Consider the following 14,566-nt stretch of genomic DNA (forward strand, 5'->3'; position numbering starts at 1 on the left):
GTAAATCCCATTGTGTTCAATGGGGCTTACTTCCAGGCAAGTGTGCATATTTGACAAAACTAAGATGACCCTTAGGTGTGGTGCTAAGTTGACCTTAAAGCAGGCCCTAAGTGAGAGCTCTGGAGATCTGTGGGAAGGCAACATTTGTACCTTGGTTGGCAACCTTCAGTCTCGAAAGACTATGGTAGAAGCCTACAGCACCCGGTATTCCCAGGCGGTCTCCCATCCAAGTACTAACCAGGCCTGACCCTGCTTAGCTTCTGAGATCAGACTGTTACCCTGCACATGCCCAATCTCGTCTGATCTTGGATGGGAGACCACCTGGGAATACCAGGTGCTGTAGGCTTATACCATAGTCTTTTGAGACTGAAGGTTGCCAACCATTTGCACCTTACCAAGAAGGCATTCCCACTCTGTGTGTGTGTGTGTGTGTGTGTGTGTGTGTCAGATTAAGCTATTAATGCGATCCCAGTGACTCTCATGGGTCATTTCCTGCTTGTCTCCACTTTGGCAGACTTTATGCAGACTTCCGGGGATTTTTCAGCCTCTGTCCCATCGCCTAGTGGAGCTGAATGTTGGCTTCCGTGCTTTGCCCTTTCTCCTTTGTGCACTTTGTGCAATGACTGACATTGTCTAGGGGATTTCGTGAGCCAGCCGTCCATTGGTCAAACAGCGGTGACTTTCTGCTAACAAAACTCTGGTGCTGATTGCAGCCAGGGAGGCAGGAGGGCAGATTATTCCCTTTGTCATTCTGACCGGAAAGTTGGATGTGACAGCAGTCAGGTGTGATTTTTGACAGCAATTGTCCTGCTAAACCCAGGGGTAATGGCATAGATTATTTGCTCAGATAACTGAAAAAACAAATAGAACCTTTGGTCTCTTCCCCCCACGCTGAGTATTTATTTTCTCTTTGGTGACTTTCAGTAACCAATGATCTCACTCGATATAAAGCCAGCTTCCTATGTTCAACTCATAGCAAAATTCAAGATGCAGATTAATCTTGAATTCTCTGTGAGTTGAACATAATAAGCTGTCTTTTGATCATTGGTTGCTGGAAGCCAGCATTGGCTACAGCCAGTACATAAGAAGAACCCTGCTGGATCAGGCCAAAGGTCCATCCAGTACAGCCTCTCACAGTGACCCACCCCTTTGAAAGTTGTCCAGGCCAGACTCCATCACCATCCTGTGGCAAGGAGTTCCACAGATTAATATTGACATTTAGAATTTCCAATGGGGGGGGCTTTTCGCTTCTGCTTGGATGTCAACCTGGGATTTCCTATCTGCAGAGCAGAGCCACCATTTCGTGGCCCTTTGGCTACCTAGCATCAATACAGTAGATCACATTTGCGGAATTCATTCCGAAACATGTCACCCCTTGGAAGCAAGTTTGACTTGGAGTGTGTTTTTACACAAGGGAGCATTACAAATGATGCTCCCCCCCCCCCAACCTGGGATGATAGAGCCATGTCATTTGTTTGACCACTGCGGGACTTGTTGCTTCACTCAGCTGAACAGATCGTGCCTCTATTAGGGCCCATCTGTGAAACCAACTGAGGCTATTGCCTTAGGGACCTCCACTGTTCTGCCTGCTCCTCAGCTGTGAAAGGAAGAGGGAATGAAGTGGTAGAGGGAATGTGGAGTAGTGGGCTAGAGCCTCTGACACTCGATCCATCCCTCCTCTCTCTGTCACACTTCCACTCCCACTTCCTTTTCCAGAGAGTGGCACCTCCTCAGGTAAAGGGGGGGAAGTATTTGGCACATGGCCTCAGGCAGCGGGGGGTGGGTGGTCTTACGCCAGTCTGATAACATACAACTCTCTCTTTTTGCTTCTAACAATGCTTCAAAAAATTTCAAACTTATTGAGATCCTGTATACTTTCCCCCTAATTCCAGACCTTTCCATAGGTTTTCTGCATGGGAGTGTGCTATCTTGAGTGGAGGAGTAAATGAATCCTAAAGCAGCCAGATCTTTATTGCCGTGTTAGCATCAATGAAGACCCTTTTGCTCTAAAATACAACCATATGAATTCTAAACATCAGGCAAGGACCACTCTGCGATATGCATTAATATATGCCTATTATAGTGGGTCCTCCTTATCAGTGGGTTCAGAACCCACAGATTTAACCCAACACAGGTTCCAAACCTGCATCAGAAGGGCCCATAGAGGACCTCTGGATGCAACCAGAAGTGTCTTCTGGTTGTGTCTGAAGGCGTTCTGAGGTGCAGGGAGGTCAGGCATAGCCTCCCTGTGCCTCAGAAGGCCTCTAAGAGGCAGGTTTGGTTTGCTGAAGAACTGGAAGTGTCTCTCAGAGGACTTCTTAGGTGTGGGGTGGCTGTGTGGGCCTCTCTGTGCTTGCTAACAGCTCCGGACATGACCACAAGGCACCGCTGGTAGTGTCTGGAGATCCTGTGTGGGCCACCCACAGATTTCACTATATTGTAGAGGGACTATACACAGAGAACCCCTACGTGACTCTTGCCTTGAACTGTATTTTCTTGGGGGGCGCATACTATGGGGGGTGCATCGCAATCCTCAATACAGGTGCTGGACTATCAGCTTGCACTGAATGGGGTTGCACTCCCCCTGAAGGAGCAGGTCCGCAGCTTGGGGGTCCACCTGGACTCGCAGCTGCTCCTGGATTCCCAGGTGGCGGCTGTGGCTAGGGGGGCCTTCGCTCAGCTTCGGCTGGTGCACCAGCTGCGGCCGTACTTGGATCGTGCAGACCTGGCCACAGTGATCCATGCCACGGTGACATCAAGGTTAGATTATTGTAACGTGCTCTATGTGGGGCTGCCCTTGAAGTCGGTTCGGAAACTGCCACTAGTGCAGAATGCGGCAGCCCGTGTACTTACTGGAGGTAGGACTCTGTCAGTCCACTTCTCCAGCGGCTGCATTGGCTGCTCATTCGTTTCCAGGCCCAATTCAAGGTGCTGGTTTTGACCTTTAAAGCCCTATACTGCTCTGGGCCAGGGTATCTTAGAGATCGCCTACTTCCGTACAATCCGGCTCGTCCTCTTAGGTCATCAGAGAAGGACTTTTTACAAGTGCCGCCGCCTAAGGAGGTACATGGGGCGGCGGCAAGAAATAGGACCTTCTCAGTAGTGGCACCAACGCTATGGAATTCCCTTCCCCTTGACTTAAGAATGGCTCCCTCTCTTGAGACTTTTCGGCGAGGCCTGAAGACCCTTCTGTTTAAACAAGCCTTCTGAGTTCTCGGCCTTTTTAACATCTCTTCAACATCTTTTAATATTTTTTACAGGCCTGATTCTTTTATGATTTGCTGCTCTATGCTCTTTTTACCTGACTGCTTTTTATCTGACTGCTGTTTTTATGATACGTGTTAATATGCTTTTATCTGTTTTAAATTATGTTTTTAATCTGTTTTAACCTGTTGTAAGCCCTTTGGGGAGAAAGGCGGGGTAAAAATAAAGTTGTTGTTGTTATTATACTATGTTGTTAATGAAATAAACTGGCTATTATTTATTTGTAGGCCTTCTTTAATGCTGTGGGAGGTGTTCTGTCGCTGCCTGGCTTGACTGACGTATCACAGGTAGGGCTTAATTTTATGTTAGAAATAGACACATATATGTTGTCAGTTCTCTTTCATTTTCCAGGAAAAAAAAAATGTATCAAGAGGGAATAGCAGAACAAGAGGGGCAGGGAAGGAGGTGGTGGTGAAGCTTTTCAGGCCTGTCATCGCCCCGGTGCTGCTTCCACCGTAAGGACAAACAAGCTCTGAAGCTGTTGCCTACAGAGTCGGACTATCTGTCCATCTCTCCCAGCCCTGCCTTCACTGCCTGTCAACAGCTTTCCTGTGTCTCAGAGCCCAATCCTGAGCTCAGCACACCGGCTTACCGCTGGCATGCACTGTCACAAACATGCCGTAAGGCACATTTGCGAGGTTAGCACCGACCAAGCACTGGAGCTGGCCCAGCACAAACCTGTGTTGGGCCAGCGCCGGTGGGAGGCCGGAAATCTGCTGCTGCCCAGCGGTCGCCCGGACTGCTGGGTGATTGGGAGTGTGTGGGGGGGGGGGGGGAAGCAGAGAGGAGGCATTCCAGGGCAAGGGCTGGTGGGAGGGAGACATGGTGGAGGAAGGGAGCAGGGTGGAAACTGTGGAGCTCAACTCCACTGGATTCTGTGCAGTCTGACATGGGTCTCTCCAATTCTGCGCCGGTTCCAGAGCCGCCACAGATCCTACCTGGAGAGGCCAAGGATTGGACCTGTGACCCACTGCATGCGGGGGTTCTAACACTGGACAGTGACTTACCTTAGAATAGCAAGAAGAAGTGATCAGGAGAGAGGTGGGAAAAGAATGCCCCCTTCTTGGTGGTCTCCTGGGACTATAAAAGGAGAAATCTCTCCTGTTCAGTAGACACTTCCTTCCAATAGTTTTATATCAGATATGACATTATACACAGATTATAGGGGGCCGTCCTTATCTGGGGCATGGCATTTGAAAATCCGTGGATGCCGAGCTCACGGCTGGAGGGTTTCAGAGGACCTCCTGGATGCGACTGGTAGTGTCTTTCGGAAGTGTCTGGGAGGCCTTCTGAGAAGGCTGTGAGGCCAGGCACAGCCACTGGAGGGCTGGGTGCCCCCCCCCCCCAGATAAGTGTAATCATGGTGCTGCACACCCCCCTGTGGATTTCATTATTCATTGAATTCAGGATCAGCACCGGGGGTTGGGGGTGGGGGGTGGGCAGGTGTTTTGAAATGGATTCCCTGTGGATACAAAAGGTCCACTGTATAGTTTAAGGGTTTTTAAAAACAGTTTTGTCCTAGGACTGTTTCTTTTTTCTGTCCACCTGCCAGTTGTCTGCTTTCCAGGCTACCAACTCTGACTCTTTAAAAAGAAAAAAGAAAGAAAACAGACCTTCAATAGTTTCACCTCTCTGGCCTGAGCTCTGCTTTGGCAACGAGATTCTGTTTGCTACCCGGACCTCCATCGCTGGCTTTTGTGTGTGTTATTTCTAGAAAGCGCCCATTGCTGGAGTTTTAATTGAGTCAATTGATGGCGTCACTGGACACGTGGCCCGCAATCTGGGAGGGAGCCCGTCGGCGATCACTGTGGAAGGCACATCCTCAGTGGCAGGTGAAGTTTACTCTGTGTACACAACACCTGTCTCAGTACTGGAGTCTGGAGAATCACAATGCAACAGTTCCGTGTCTGCAGCTTGTCACTTGCTGACAGGGAGCAGGAAGTCTTCAGTTGTCTGTCTTTTTCTTCTTCCTCCAAATTTGGGGGGGAGGGGAGACAGCTTGCATCCATTTCACAAGGGTTTGTTCAGAAAAGGAAGAAAATAACATGATTCCCCTTTGGCTCAGTATTTCAGGTCCTTGAAACTGGTTTTCTTATGCCAAAGCATCTAATAGAATCAAAGAGTTGGAAGGGATCCACAAGGTCATCTAGTCCAGCCCCATGCCTGTAGCAGGAAATCCTCTTAGAGCATCGCCAACAGGTGCCTGTTGAGCCTCTGCTTGAAGATCTCCAGTGAGGGGGAGTCCACCACCTCCCTCAGCAATCTCTTCCAGTGCCGAACCACCTCGATTGTCAGGAATTTTTTTCCTGATGTCCAATTGGAATCTCTTCCCTTGTAGTTTGCACAGTGCAGTTTGCAAGTTCTCTTGCAGTCTGCACAAGCTTGTATAATGATTGCAGTGATCACTTGATGGCTTGGGTCTTCCATGCATCTATAGCGGAATTTCCCAAATTGTGGACCGTGAGCCGATTTTCTGTGGGTTGTGAAAAGTTTTTGAAACATTAAAAAAAACTTGCAAGCACACTTCCGCGGTTTGCAGAACAAAATTGTTAGCTGGTATGAGGTCATCTTCATACCCTCAAATTACAATGTCACATTTTCTGATCTTCTCCAGTCATTTATGTGCTGGAGATCACATAACCCAGTTTCAGCCTTTTGTCTGGCCTGGAAGTTCCTCATTGCAAACTATGCTCTTGAGCTCAGTCTTCTGGTTACCCTGGCAGGGCTGGAAAGTTTTAGAGGAACAGTCCTTGAACTCTATTTCTAGGGAGAGCCTAATGAATGTCTACACACTCATACACTATACGTAAGAAGTGGCATAGCTAAGGGGGTACAGGGGGTAGCACCGGGCAACAAGCTTTAGGCGGGCAACAAGCTGAATTTGACACCAGTGGCCAAAATTGTGAAAAAATTTGGTACGTACAAATAATACTAACATGTTATATACCACTGGAAAGGTAATTTAAAGCTGAATGTAATGAAACAAACCCTATTTGAATATCTGTATTCTATCAAAAGTTATGGCCAATTAACCAGAAAACAAAAACGCAACTGCCTTATGGAACAAAAAGTGGATTTTTTTTAACTCAAAACTGACCCATGAGACATTGTTCTGAGAGCCAATGAGCTGTTTTTATGATATAGCATGGAACCATTTAGGTGGTGTTATGAGTCAGCTCTCATTTCCATGTATCGTAACACAGTTACTCCTGCTAACTGGTAAAGAGGCACTTTTTCAAGCGGTGCTCCTCTTATATTTAGCAGGGGGAGAATAACCATCCCTCTTATTGAGGGATGCACAGTGTCTCTAACCAGCACAGTGTCTCTAACCAATAAGGGGCAAAATTTTTATTTATTTACTTAATTAAATTTGATTTTGTCATGGAGAGTGGCTACAAAATCTTCTTTGATCCCAGGCAGCATATAGATGTTTTAGCTATGCCATTGGCTGGGAAGAGATGACAGATCAAGTGTGTGGTGAACTGCTGGGGGGAGGAGGCAGGTCTCCCCCCAACCTGCACTTTTAAAAATGCCCGAGTGTGTCGTCACTTCTGGTTTTGACATCACTTCAAGGGCATCATTTTGAGTTCTGTAATGGGCTACATGTTCATTAGCTATGCCACTGTATGTAAGTACTCTAGCAGTCTTGGGAGCTCAGGATCCTGATTTTTATTAATTAACAATTTGTTAATGTTAATTATTATTATTGATAGAATATTATTTCTTTCTAGATCTCTTTTTTTGCCTAGTGGGTCACAATAGACTGACGCTTTTAAAAGAGAATCCTGGTGCTAAAATGTTTGGGGAGGACTGATCAATTGTGAGTTGCCCAAGGCTGTTCCAGACCTGTGTGTGATTTCTTAGATGTGCCGCTTTGACCTTATTCTGTTCACACTCTTTCTACATTCTGCACCCTCCTTGCTCCCCGTCCAGCCCAATGTTCTCCAAGATTTGCAGCAAGTATTAACAAGAGTCAACCTTGGGATCTGAGGAAACATCTTGGTTGTAAATATGAACGAAGGGATGCATTTGGTTTTATCCTGGGTGTTTGCATTATTTCACAGATTACTCATTGGTGAAGATGCCTCCTCGACACCCAGACGTGCCCCGATACCGCTTCCCGTTGCAAGGGCAGAGTTATATTTCCATCCCTGGGGAAGCCTTCCAGGAGAAAGGTAAGTGATAGCTTTGTCAGCAGCCAGACACTTACCACCCAAAGGGGTTTGATCCCAGATGGAAGTCTAACCTCCCTATTCAAGATGCATTGGCCCTTTAAATCCCAGCATAGCTTGCATTTCTCTGCCCGGCTCCTCTCGACTAGTAGTTGGAGGTGGGAGGTACAAGCAGGAATGCGGAGCTGTACAGAGGAATTTAGGAGGAAGGCTGGAACCTGGAGCCAAGTCCGGCTTCACATCTGAGCCAAAGACAATCTGGTTCTGTGGAGGCGGCTTGACATCCCCCCTCTGTTCCTGCCCAATTCAAAGGGCTTCCACGTGCTGACTGTAAAAAATATGCAAACCACTCCTTAAAAGAGGAACCAAAACATCTGCAATAGCTTTGATGAACCTGTGCAAAAATCATGGCCACAAGACCCACTTCAGTAAGTTGCAGAAGATCAGCTGTTGCGGCAAAGACTTCTGGTTCTGTGGATTCCAAATCTGGCAAAATTTCAAGGGGAGGCAGCTAACTGCTATTTGTTCAGTGGCCCCCTCCCCTTTGGCCAGTTCATGAATTCCATATTGTTAAATTTCATCTTCAAACAGTGCCCAAACACATGTAGACTTGATCCAAGGCCATGTGTTCTAGACACACACTAGAAGAAGGGGTGGAGCTGACCATTGGGGACTGTAAGTATAGGTGTAAGTTTCACTTTCCATGTTTGAATTGTGCTAATAGAGGTTGGTGCTTATGGAGAAGACCTGGGCTACATTTCTACTACTGCTTTAACCCACTTTCAGTGCACTTCTTTCCACCCCCCCCCCCAACATTGCATTCTGGAGGGACTGTAGTTTGTTAAGGAATCTGAGAGTTTATAGAGCTATCCTTAATAAACTGCAGTCGCTAGAATGCATAGGGAGATTGAAGTGGATTAAAGTTGTCCTGGAAATGCAGCACTACACGGGGTGTGATTGAAGTACCCAAAATTTATTTTGGAATAAATTTGTTTTGTCATGACCTGGCAAAGCCTGGGCGCAAGGGATTTTGCCTCCCCCGCCTCCCTCCTCAGGTCTAGTCCACTTTTCACTGATTTCCAATTGGAATCCACAGGAGTCATGAAGTTGTTTCATCCTGAATGGACTTCTGGGGGAAAAAATGTTATCTGCCAGACATGTTTCCAAACTTTGCAACCCTCCCCCCCAAAATCGGCACCCCATTTGCCTTGCCTGAGAATGTGGTGGATAAAATGAGAGAGGGTGTGTGTGGTTCAACCCTTAGGAAACTAGTTCTGTGGCTAGTGGGGGAGGGGGAATGGGGATCTCTAACAGAATTCTCAGCCCCCTCACCAAACATGGGCCCATGAGAGGGGTGGGGTGCAGGCAGTAAATTGTACCCAGGTACGGGGTCAAAGAGGGGAACCAGGAGCCAAAATTTCCAGGGACATTGTCCGATCTCATCCGGGCCCATGAGAAGGGGGTGAACGGGGTACATTGTACCTGGGCCCGGGGTTAAAAAGGGGGCTCTGGAGCCAAAGGGGGCTTGAAAATTTTCTGGGAGCTCAGAAAATGTTTGCGTGTCTTCTGTGAAGACTGGCATTCACATTTTGAGTAAGCCTCCACAGTCTTATATATTGCAATTTGTAGAAATTGTGATCCAAAAATTGTATGAAATTATGATCCAGTGGAGAAGGGAAGGGGTGCAAAAGAAATGTGTACCACCTGCTAAAATTCATCTCAGAGGCCCTGCACCAGAGTGCCCAGGATTCTTTGGAGGTGGGGAGTCGCACCAGCTGACATAGTCTAAAACACAGATGAATTCACAGGGTAGCTGCTGTCATCATTACTAACCTGTTTACGAAGGCAGGCGAGAAAATATCTCCAATTAGCTAAGCTGCCCTTTGGACTGCTGCTGGTCTTTCAGTTCCATGCCACCCCCAGAGGTGATTTTATGATGGACGAGTTAATAATTTGGCAGCCGAGCTTCATCACATTAGCGCTATGGTGAGAAGTTTGCTTGGCGCTCTCTGGAGAGTCCTTTTCCTAAAGCTGCTGCAGGGGCTTCTTGCAAATTTTGGAGAGCAATCAGAAAGCCCCATTAGAGTGGAGCTGGCAAAAGGATGGCAGAGGCCAAGAATCTCAATTTGTGACAGGGCTTTAAACGGAGCAGGAGAAATAGTGGCTTCTCTCTCTCCTAGCCGCAACACTGACATGTAAACAAACTTTCCTTTTCTCGCAGCTTGGATCACCATTGTAGGACTTCTCTATCACACCATGCACCAGTTCTTCGGTTTTATCAAACCTACGGAAACAAAGTAAGTTTCTTAAAAACTGTGACATACGAAGTTGCATACAGAGATTCTGGTCTATCTATCCCAGAGCTGTCTGCTCTGGTACCAGTAGACCAGGAGTTCTAAGGGGAGTGTAATCCAGCCCCACCAACAGCTGCCAAGGATCATAACTGGGTCCTATTGGGTGCAACATAATGACTAGGGTCTCTCCTTGCTGGTGGTCTCCAACCACAATGATACTGACAATAATATTACAATCATAGATTTGGACCTACATAATCATCTAGCCAAACTTTTTGGCCAGAAGGCTGCAGCAAATATCTGGTGCAGTGTTGAGGGCTGGAAAAAAAAAATTTAAATATAAATTAGAGATGCAACTTAGATGAGTGAATAAATGAACGAATGGGCTCATTCATTCAATTTCTCTGGCTCTCAGAACACTCTCCAGACACAACCAGAGCACAGCTCCAGTTGTGTTCAGTTGAGTGGGCCAGAGGCTGTCAGGGGACAAGAGGCTGGCTGTGGGCCGCATCTGGCCCCCGCGCCAGGGTTTGAAGACCCCTGATCTAGCCCAACCCCCTACTTGTAGCAGGAAATTGTCCTAGAGCATCTCCAGCTTGTTCAGCCTCTGCTTGAAACTCTCCAGGTTCAAGCAGGAGAATACACCCCCTCCCTTGGCAATCTGTTCCACTGCCAAACCTCCCTGACCATCCAAAATTTCTTCCTGATGTCTAGTCAGAATCTCCACTCTTGCAGTTTCTACCCATTGGATCTAGTTCTGCTCTCAGAGGCATTTGAGAACAAATTTGTCCATGGAAAAATGTGACAGTCCTTCAGGTCTTTGAAGAGTGCCATCATATCCCTTCTCAGCCTTCCCTTCCCCATGCTGAACATACCAAGTTGCCTCAACCTTTCCTCCAGAAGAACAGAACAGGCAACTTTTCTGGTGGGCCTTTCAGCATCGCTGCAGCACTATCAGTTGAAATTGTAGTTCAGTAGTTCCCATGACGCTGTCCACCAGCCCATTAGTTTTAGTATTTGTATTGTATACAAATGCATCCAGAGGGCCTTATCAATGAACTTGATTCAGCCTGCAGCTGGAGGGCCTCAGAAGACCTCCCAGATGTGACCAGAACTGACTTCTATTCACGTCTGAGAGGTGTTCTGAGGTGTGGGAAGGCCAAGCGTGACCTCTGGAGGGCCATGCTTGCCCCCAAGTAAACCCCCCCCCCCGTTGATTTTATCATCTGTGGAATTTGGTACCTGCAGATGTGTGTGTGTCCTGGAACAGATTCTTGATACCAAGGGCCCACTGTCAGTAATCCTTCGAACAATCTTGGAAGATTGCTTGATATTTTGATTCCCCACTTCCTTATTTTTGTTTAAACCCAAACAGACTCCCAGCAATTAAACTTCAATACAGAACAGCAATGGCAATTTCATGCAATACAATACCCAGCAATTTTAATCCCCTAGTTTGCAATATAGAAGCAAGAGTGATCATCCATACAGTGAGTGTGCAGTTGCTGTGAGCCCCCCCCCCCACATAGGGGGGGGAGTTCCAGGGATGTGGGGACACTACAGAGGAGGCCCATCCACTTGCTTGTCAGTCAGTGATGGCAAGACAGACACCCATTCTGGCTAGTAACTCCAGTGGTGTAACTAAGGCATCTGGCACCCAGGGACATAAATTTTTTTTAACACCCCCGTACAACAAAATCAAATCAATCAATCTTAACTGCGTGTTGAACAATAGCATTACAGCATACATCTTTGTGTGTTTGTTACAGTAAAAAAAGTTAGTGTTAATATTTAAGAAAAGCAACCAACTGGTACAAAAGTAATTTTGTAAATAATGAAATGATTAATGGCAATTACACCTTTCTTTGTGGTACCTGGGGCAATTGACCCCCCTCCTGCCTCCTTAGCTATGCCACTGAGTAACCTCTCTGCCCCTACTTTGTTTTCCAACTCTCCGCTTGCAAAGGCTGAATTTGCACTTTTGATGCATACATTAGTCTGAAATCAACTAGGCAGTAAAAGTGCACCCCTCCCCCACCTTTCCTATATGCTTCAGGTTAATTTTTTTCCATCAACAGATTAGAAAAAGAGAAGCAGGGAATAACCTATCACTCCAAAAGGCAGTTCCCCCCGCCCCTTTTCCCATTTCAAGGATTTTATCAGACTGTTTATGGCAATTGCTACGTTTTTATCGATAGATCATTTAAATCTGTTGACTTAGGTAATTGCTACTGAGACAGGTTGATTAGGGCAGTGGTTGGGGCTCCCAGTGTGTCACCTCAATATATTTTTGTAGCTGACATGTTCTCCAAGGTTCTGGATTTTTCTTTTAAATTTAAATAGTGGTCATGGCCTCTTGAATCTAGGACTTTGGTGGGAATTGCTGCACTGATGGTAATCACGCCTTATTCTGCATTTGCTAAAATCTAACACAGCCTTTTCCTGAACCAGACCAGTGGTCAGTCTAGCCCAGTTTTGTCTACGCAGACTGACAACATTTCTCCATGTCTTTAAGGAATAGGGCAGTTTCTGGTTGTACCTGGAGAAAATAAGAAAATATTTCTTTTACAGACCAAAAAAAAATTCTTTACCCAGTGTGTCATTAATCTGTGGAACTCCTTGCCACAGGATTTGGCCTAGTTACCTTGAAAGGGGGACCGGACAGATTTCTGGAGGTCTATCACAGGTTACAAGCCATGATGAGTATGTAGAACGGCCTGAAGACTCCTGAACAGAGACAGGTTTTTTGCATTTAGATCAATGCAAGATCCCCGAAGGTTGGGGTGATGTGATGACATCATTACATCACCCTAAACTTCCAGAACACTGAGTTCCAGATAAGCACCACCCTACTGAATGTGATCCACAGTAGGAACACCTCTGACTCTCCCATGGTTGTGACCTCATTTCATGCTTGGCTGGTGAATCTTGGCTGGTGCCTCTCACAGCCTGCTTTCCTTTGTGGCAGGCTGGGCCTCGCTGGAGTGTGATTGTGTTAAAAAATTTATACCCTGATTTTTCTTATGAAATATTTCAAAGCCGTGTGTAGCCCCAAAATTAAAGCAATAAAGCACTGAAACTCAGGGGCGAAATCCCCGTGCAATGACATCATGGGAAAGCACACTGTAAAGCAGAATGCATGTCAGGCAGGGGAATAAGAACAGCAGATAGGGACCCATGATTCCTGGGAAACGTTCTGTCTCTTGAGTGAGACCATTGCTCTGCCTGGCTCAGTACGGCCCGCTGTGGCTGGTAGCCGCTCCCGAGGATTTCAGGTGCATTTTTCCAAACCCAACCTGGATATGCTAGGGAGTGAACCTCCCTATTTAGAGAGAAGGCATTTAGAGGCATACAGCCACTAAACCTGGAAGTAGTCTATTGCCAATGGACTAATAGCCAGACCTCCTCCCCCATCCTCTTCTCAAGCCACTGGTTAACCTGCCTCCTTTTTGAGACCTGCTTTACTTCTTGCCTCTGACCTGAATGTAGTTGCTGGGCCTGCAATGTTTAACTGACCAATCTGTTCAGTTAATGCAGAGGTTCCCAAAACTTTTAGCAGCGGGACCCACTTTTAAATAATGACTCTATTGGGAGCTGCCTAGCTTTATGAGACAGGCGGCACAATCCTAACTTGCGCTGGAACAGGTAGGCCAGTGAGCCTGTGCTGTATCCAAGCAAGTTTGGGACTGGCTGAGGCTCGACCGGTGACAAGGTAAAATATTCCCCTTATCCTGGGGAGAGTCGCAGTGGCCCCAATGGGTCATCTTGGATCTGCGCCACCTAAAGAGTTGGCACAGATCCAAGCAGAACAGAGCAGACTGAAGCCTCTCTGCGCCACCTGGGAATGGGGCTAGGATCCATTATAACTGCTGGTCCTGGCCCTACCTCCTGCTCCCTGCCTGCCTGCCCAAAGGCCCTCAATTTTAGTGGACACACAATTTTAGTGGTTCTGTTCTTGTGTGAGAGGGAAAAGAATATCCCTCTATCCAGTCTCCCCATCTCCTGCATAATTTTTTATGACTCAATCATGTCTCCCCATCAGGTGCTGCTTTTCTAGACCTAAGAGCCCCAAACACTGTAGCCTTTCATTGTAAGGGAGGTACCCCAACCCAGTAATCATTTTGGTTGCTCTCTTCTGCACTTTTTCCATGAAATTCTTTTTGAGATGTGGCGACCAGAACTGGACGCAATACTCCAGATGTGGCCTTACCATTGATTTGTACAACGGCATTATAATATTGGCTGTTTTATTATCTTTTTAATTTTCCCAAGCATGGAATTGGCCTACTTCACCAACACTGGGTCACACAGGGTAAACACTTTCATTGTCATTCCACAGTCACCTGTTCATGAGTAAACCATGCACGTGTGGCTCAGTTTCACTTTCCCCAGGGGTCAATACATTTTCCTTGTCCGCTATCAGCTTGACAGTTTCAGTTTCCCAACCCACCAACAGTCAGGTTGTGACCCACTGGTGGGTCCCGACCTACAGTTTGGGAAACACTGATTTATTGTGTGAAGACTGGCATTCACATTTTGTGTAAGCCTACGTAGTTTCATAAGTCATAGAAATTATGATCCAATGATTATATGAATAAGAACCAATGGAGAAGAGAAGGGGCCCCAAGGAAACTTCGTACCCCCCAAAAGGGCCAAAAAGAAACTTAGTACCCCTGATAAAATTCCTTGCAGAAGCCCTGTTTGGAGATACTCCTGATTTCTGTCTCACAAAGCAATGCAAAATATTTTGTATCAGAAACTGTCGAGGCCACACAGTGCTGCTGTTTATTGCTGTGTCTTCCATTTGGGAATTTTTTTTATTCCCAGGAAGACTGT

The 14,566-nt window shown here is 46.7% G+C and overlaps 1 protein-coding gene across 1 annotated transcript in view; it reads left to right on the top strand.

Moving 5' to 3' along the window:
• Positions 1-14,566, top strand: part of ADGRD1 (adhesion G protein-coupled receptor D1) — a 235,142-nt gene that overhangs the window by 22,605 nt on the left and 197,971 nt on the right. The window contains exons 9-12 of the mRNA XM_066609760.1: positions 3,492-3,551; positions 4,979-5,096; positions 7,329-7,439; positions 9,658-9,733. Of these exons, the coding sequence (XP_066465857.1) occupies positions 3,492-3,551; positions 4,979-5,096; positions 7,329-7,439; positions 9,658-9,733 (365 nt within the window). The remainder of the gene's footprint in view (positions 1-3,491; positions 3,552-4,978; positions 5,097-7,328; positions 7,440-9,657; positions 9,734-14,566) is intronic.

This window comes from Tiliqua scincoides, chromosome 14 (genome assembly GCF_035046505.1).
Source record: "Tiliqua scincoides isolate rTilSci1 chromosome 14, rTilSci1.hap2, whole genome shotgun sequence".
NCBI lineage: Eukaryota > Metazoa > Chordata > Lepidosauria > Squamata > Scincidae > Tiliqua > Tiliqua scincoides.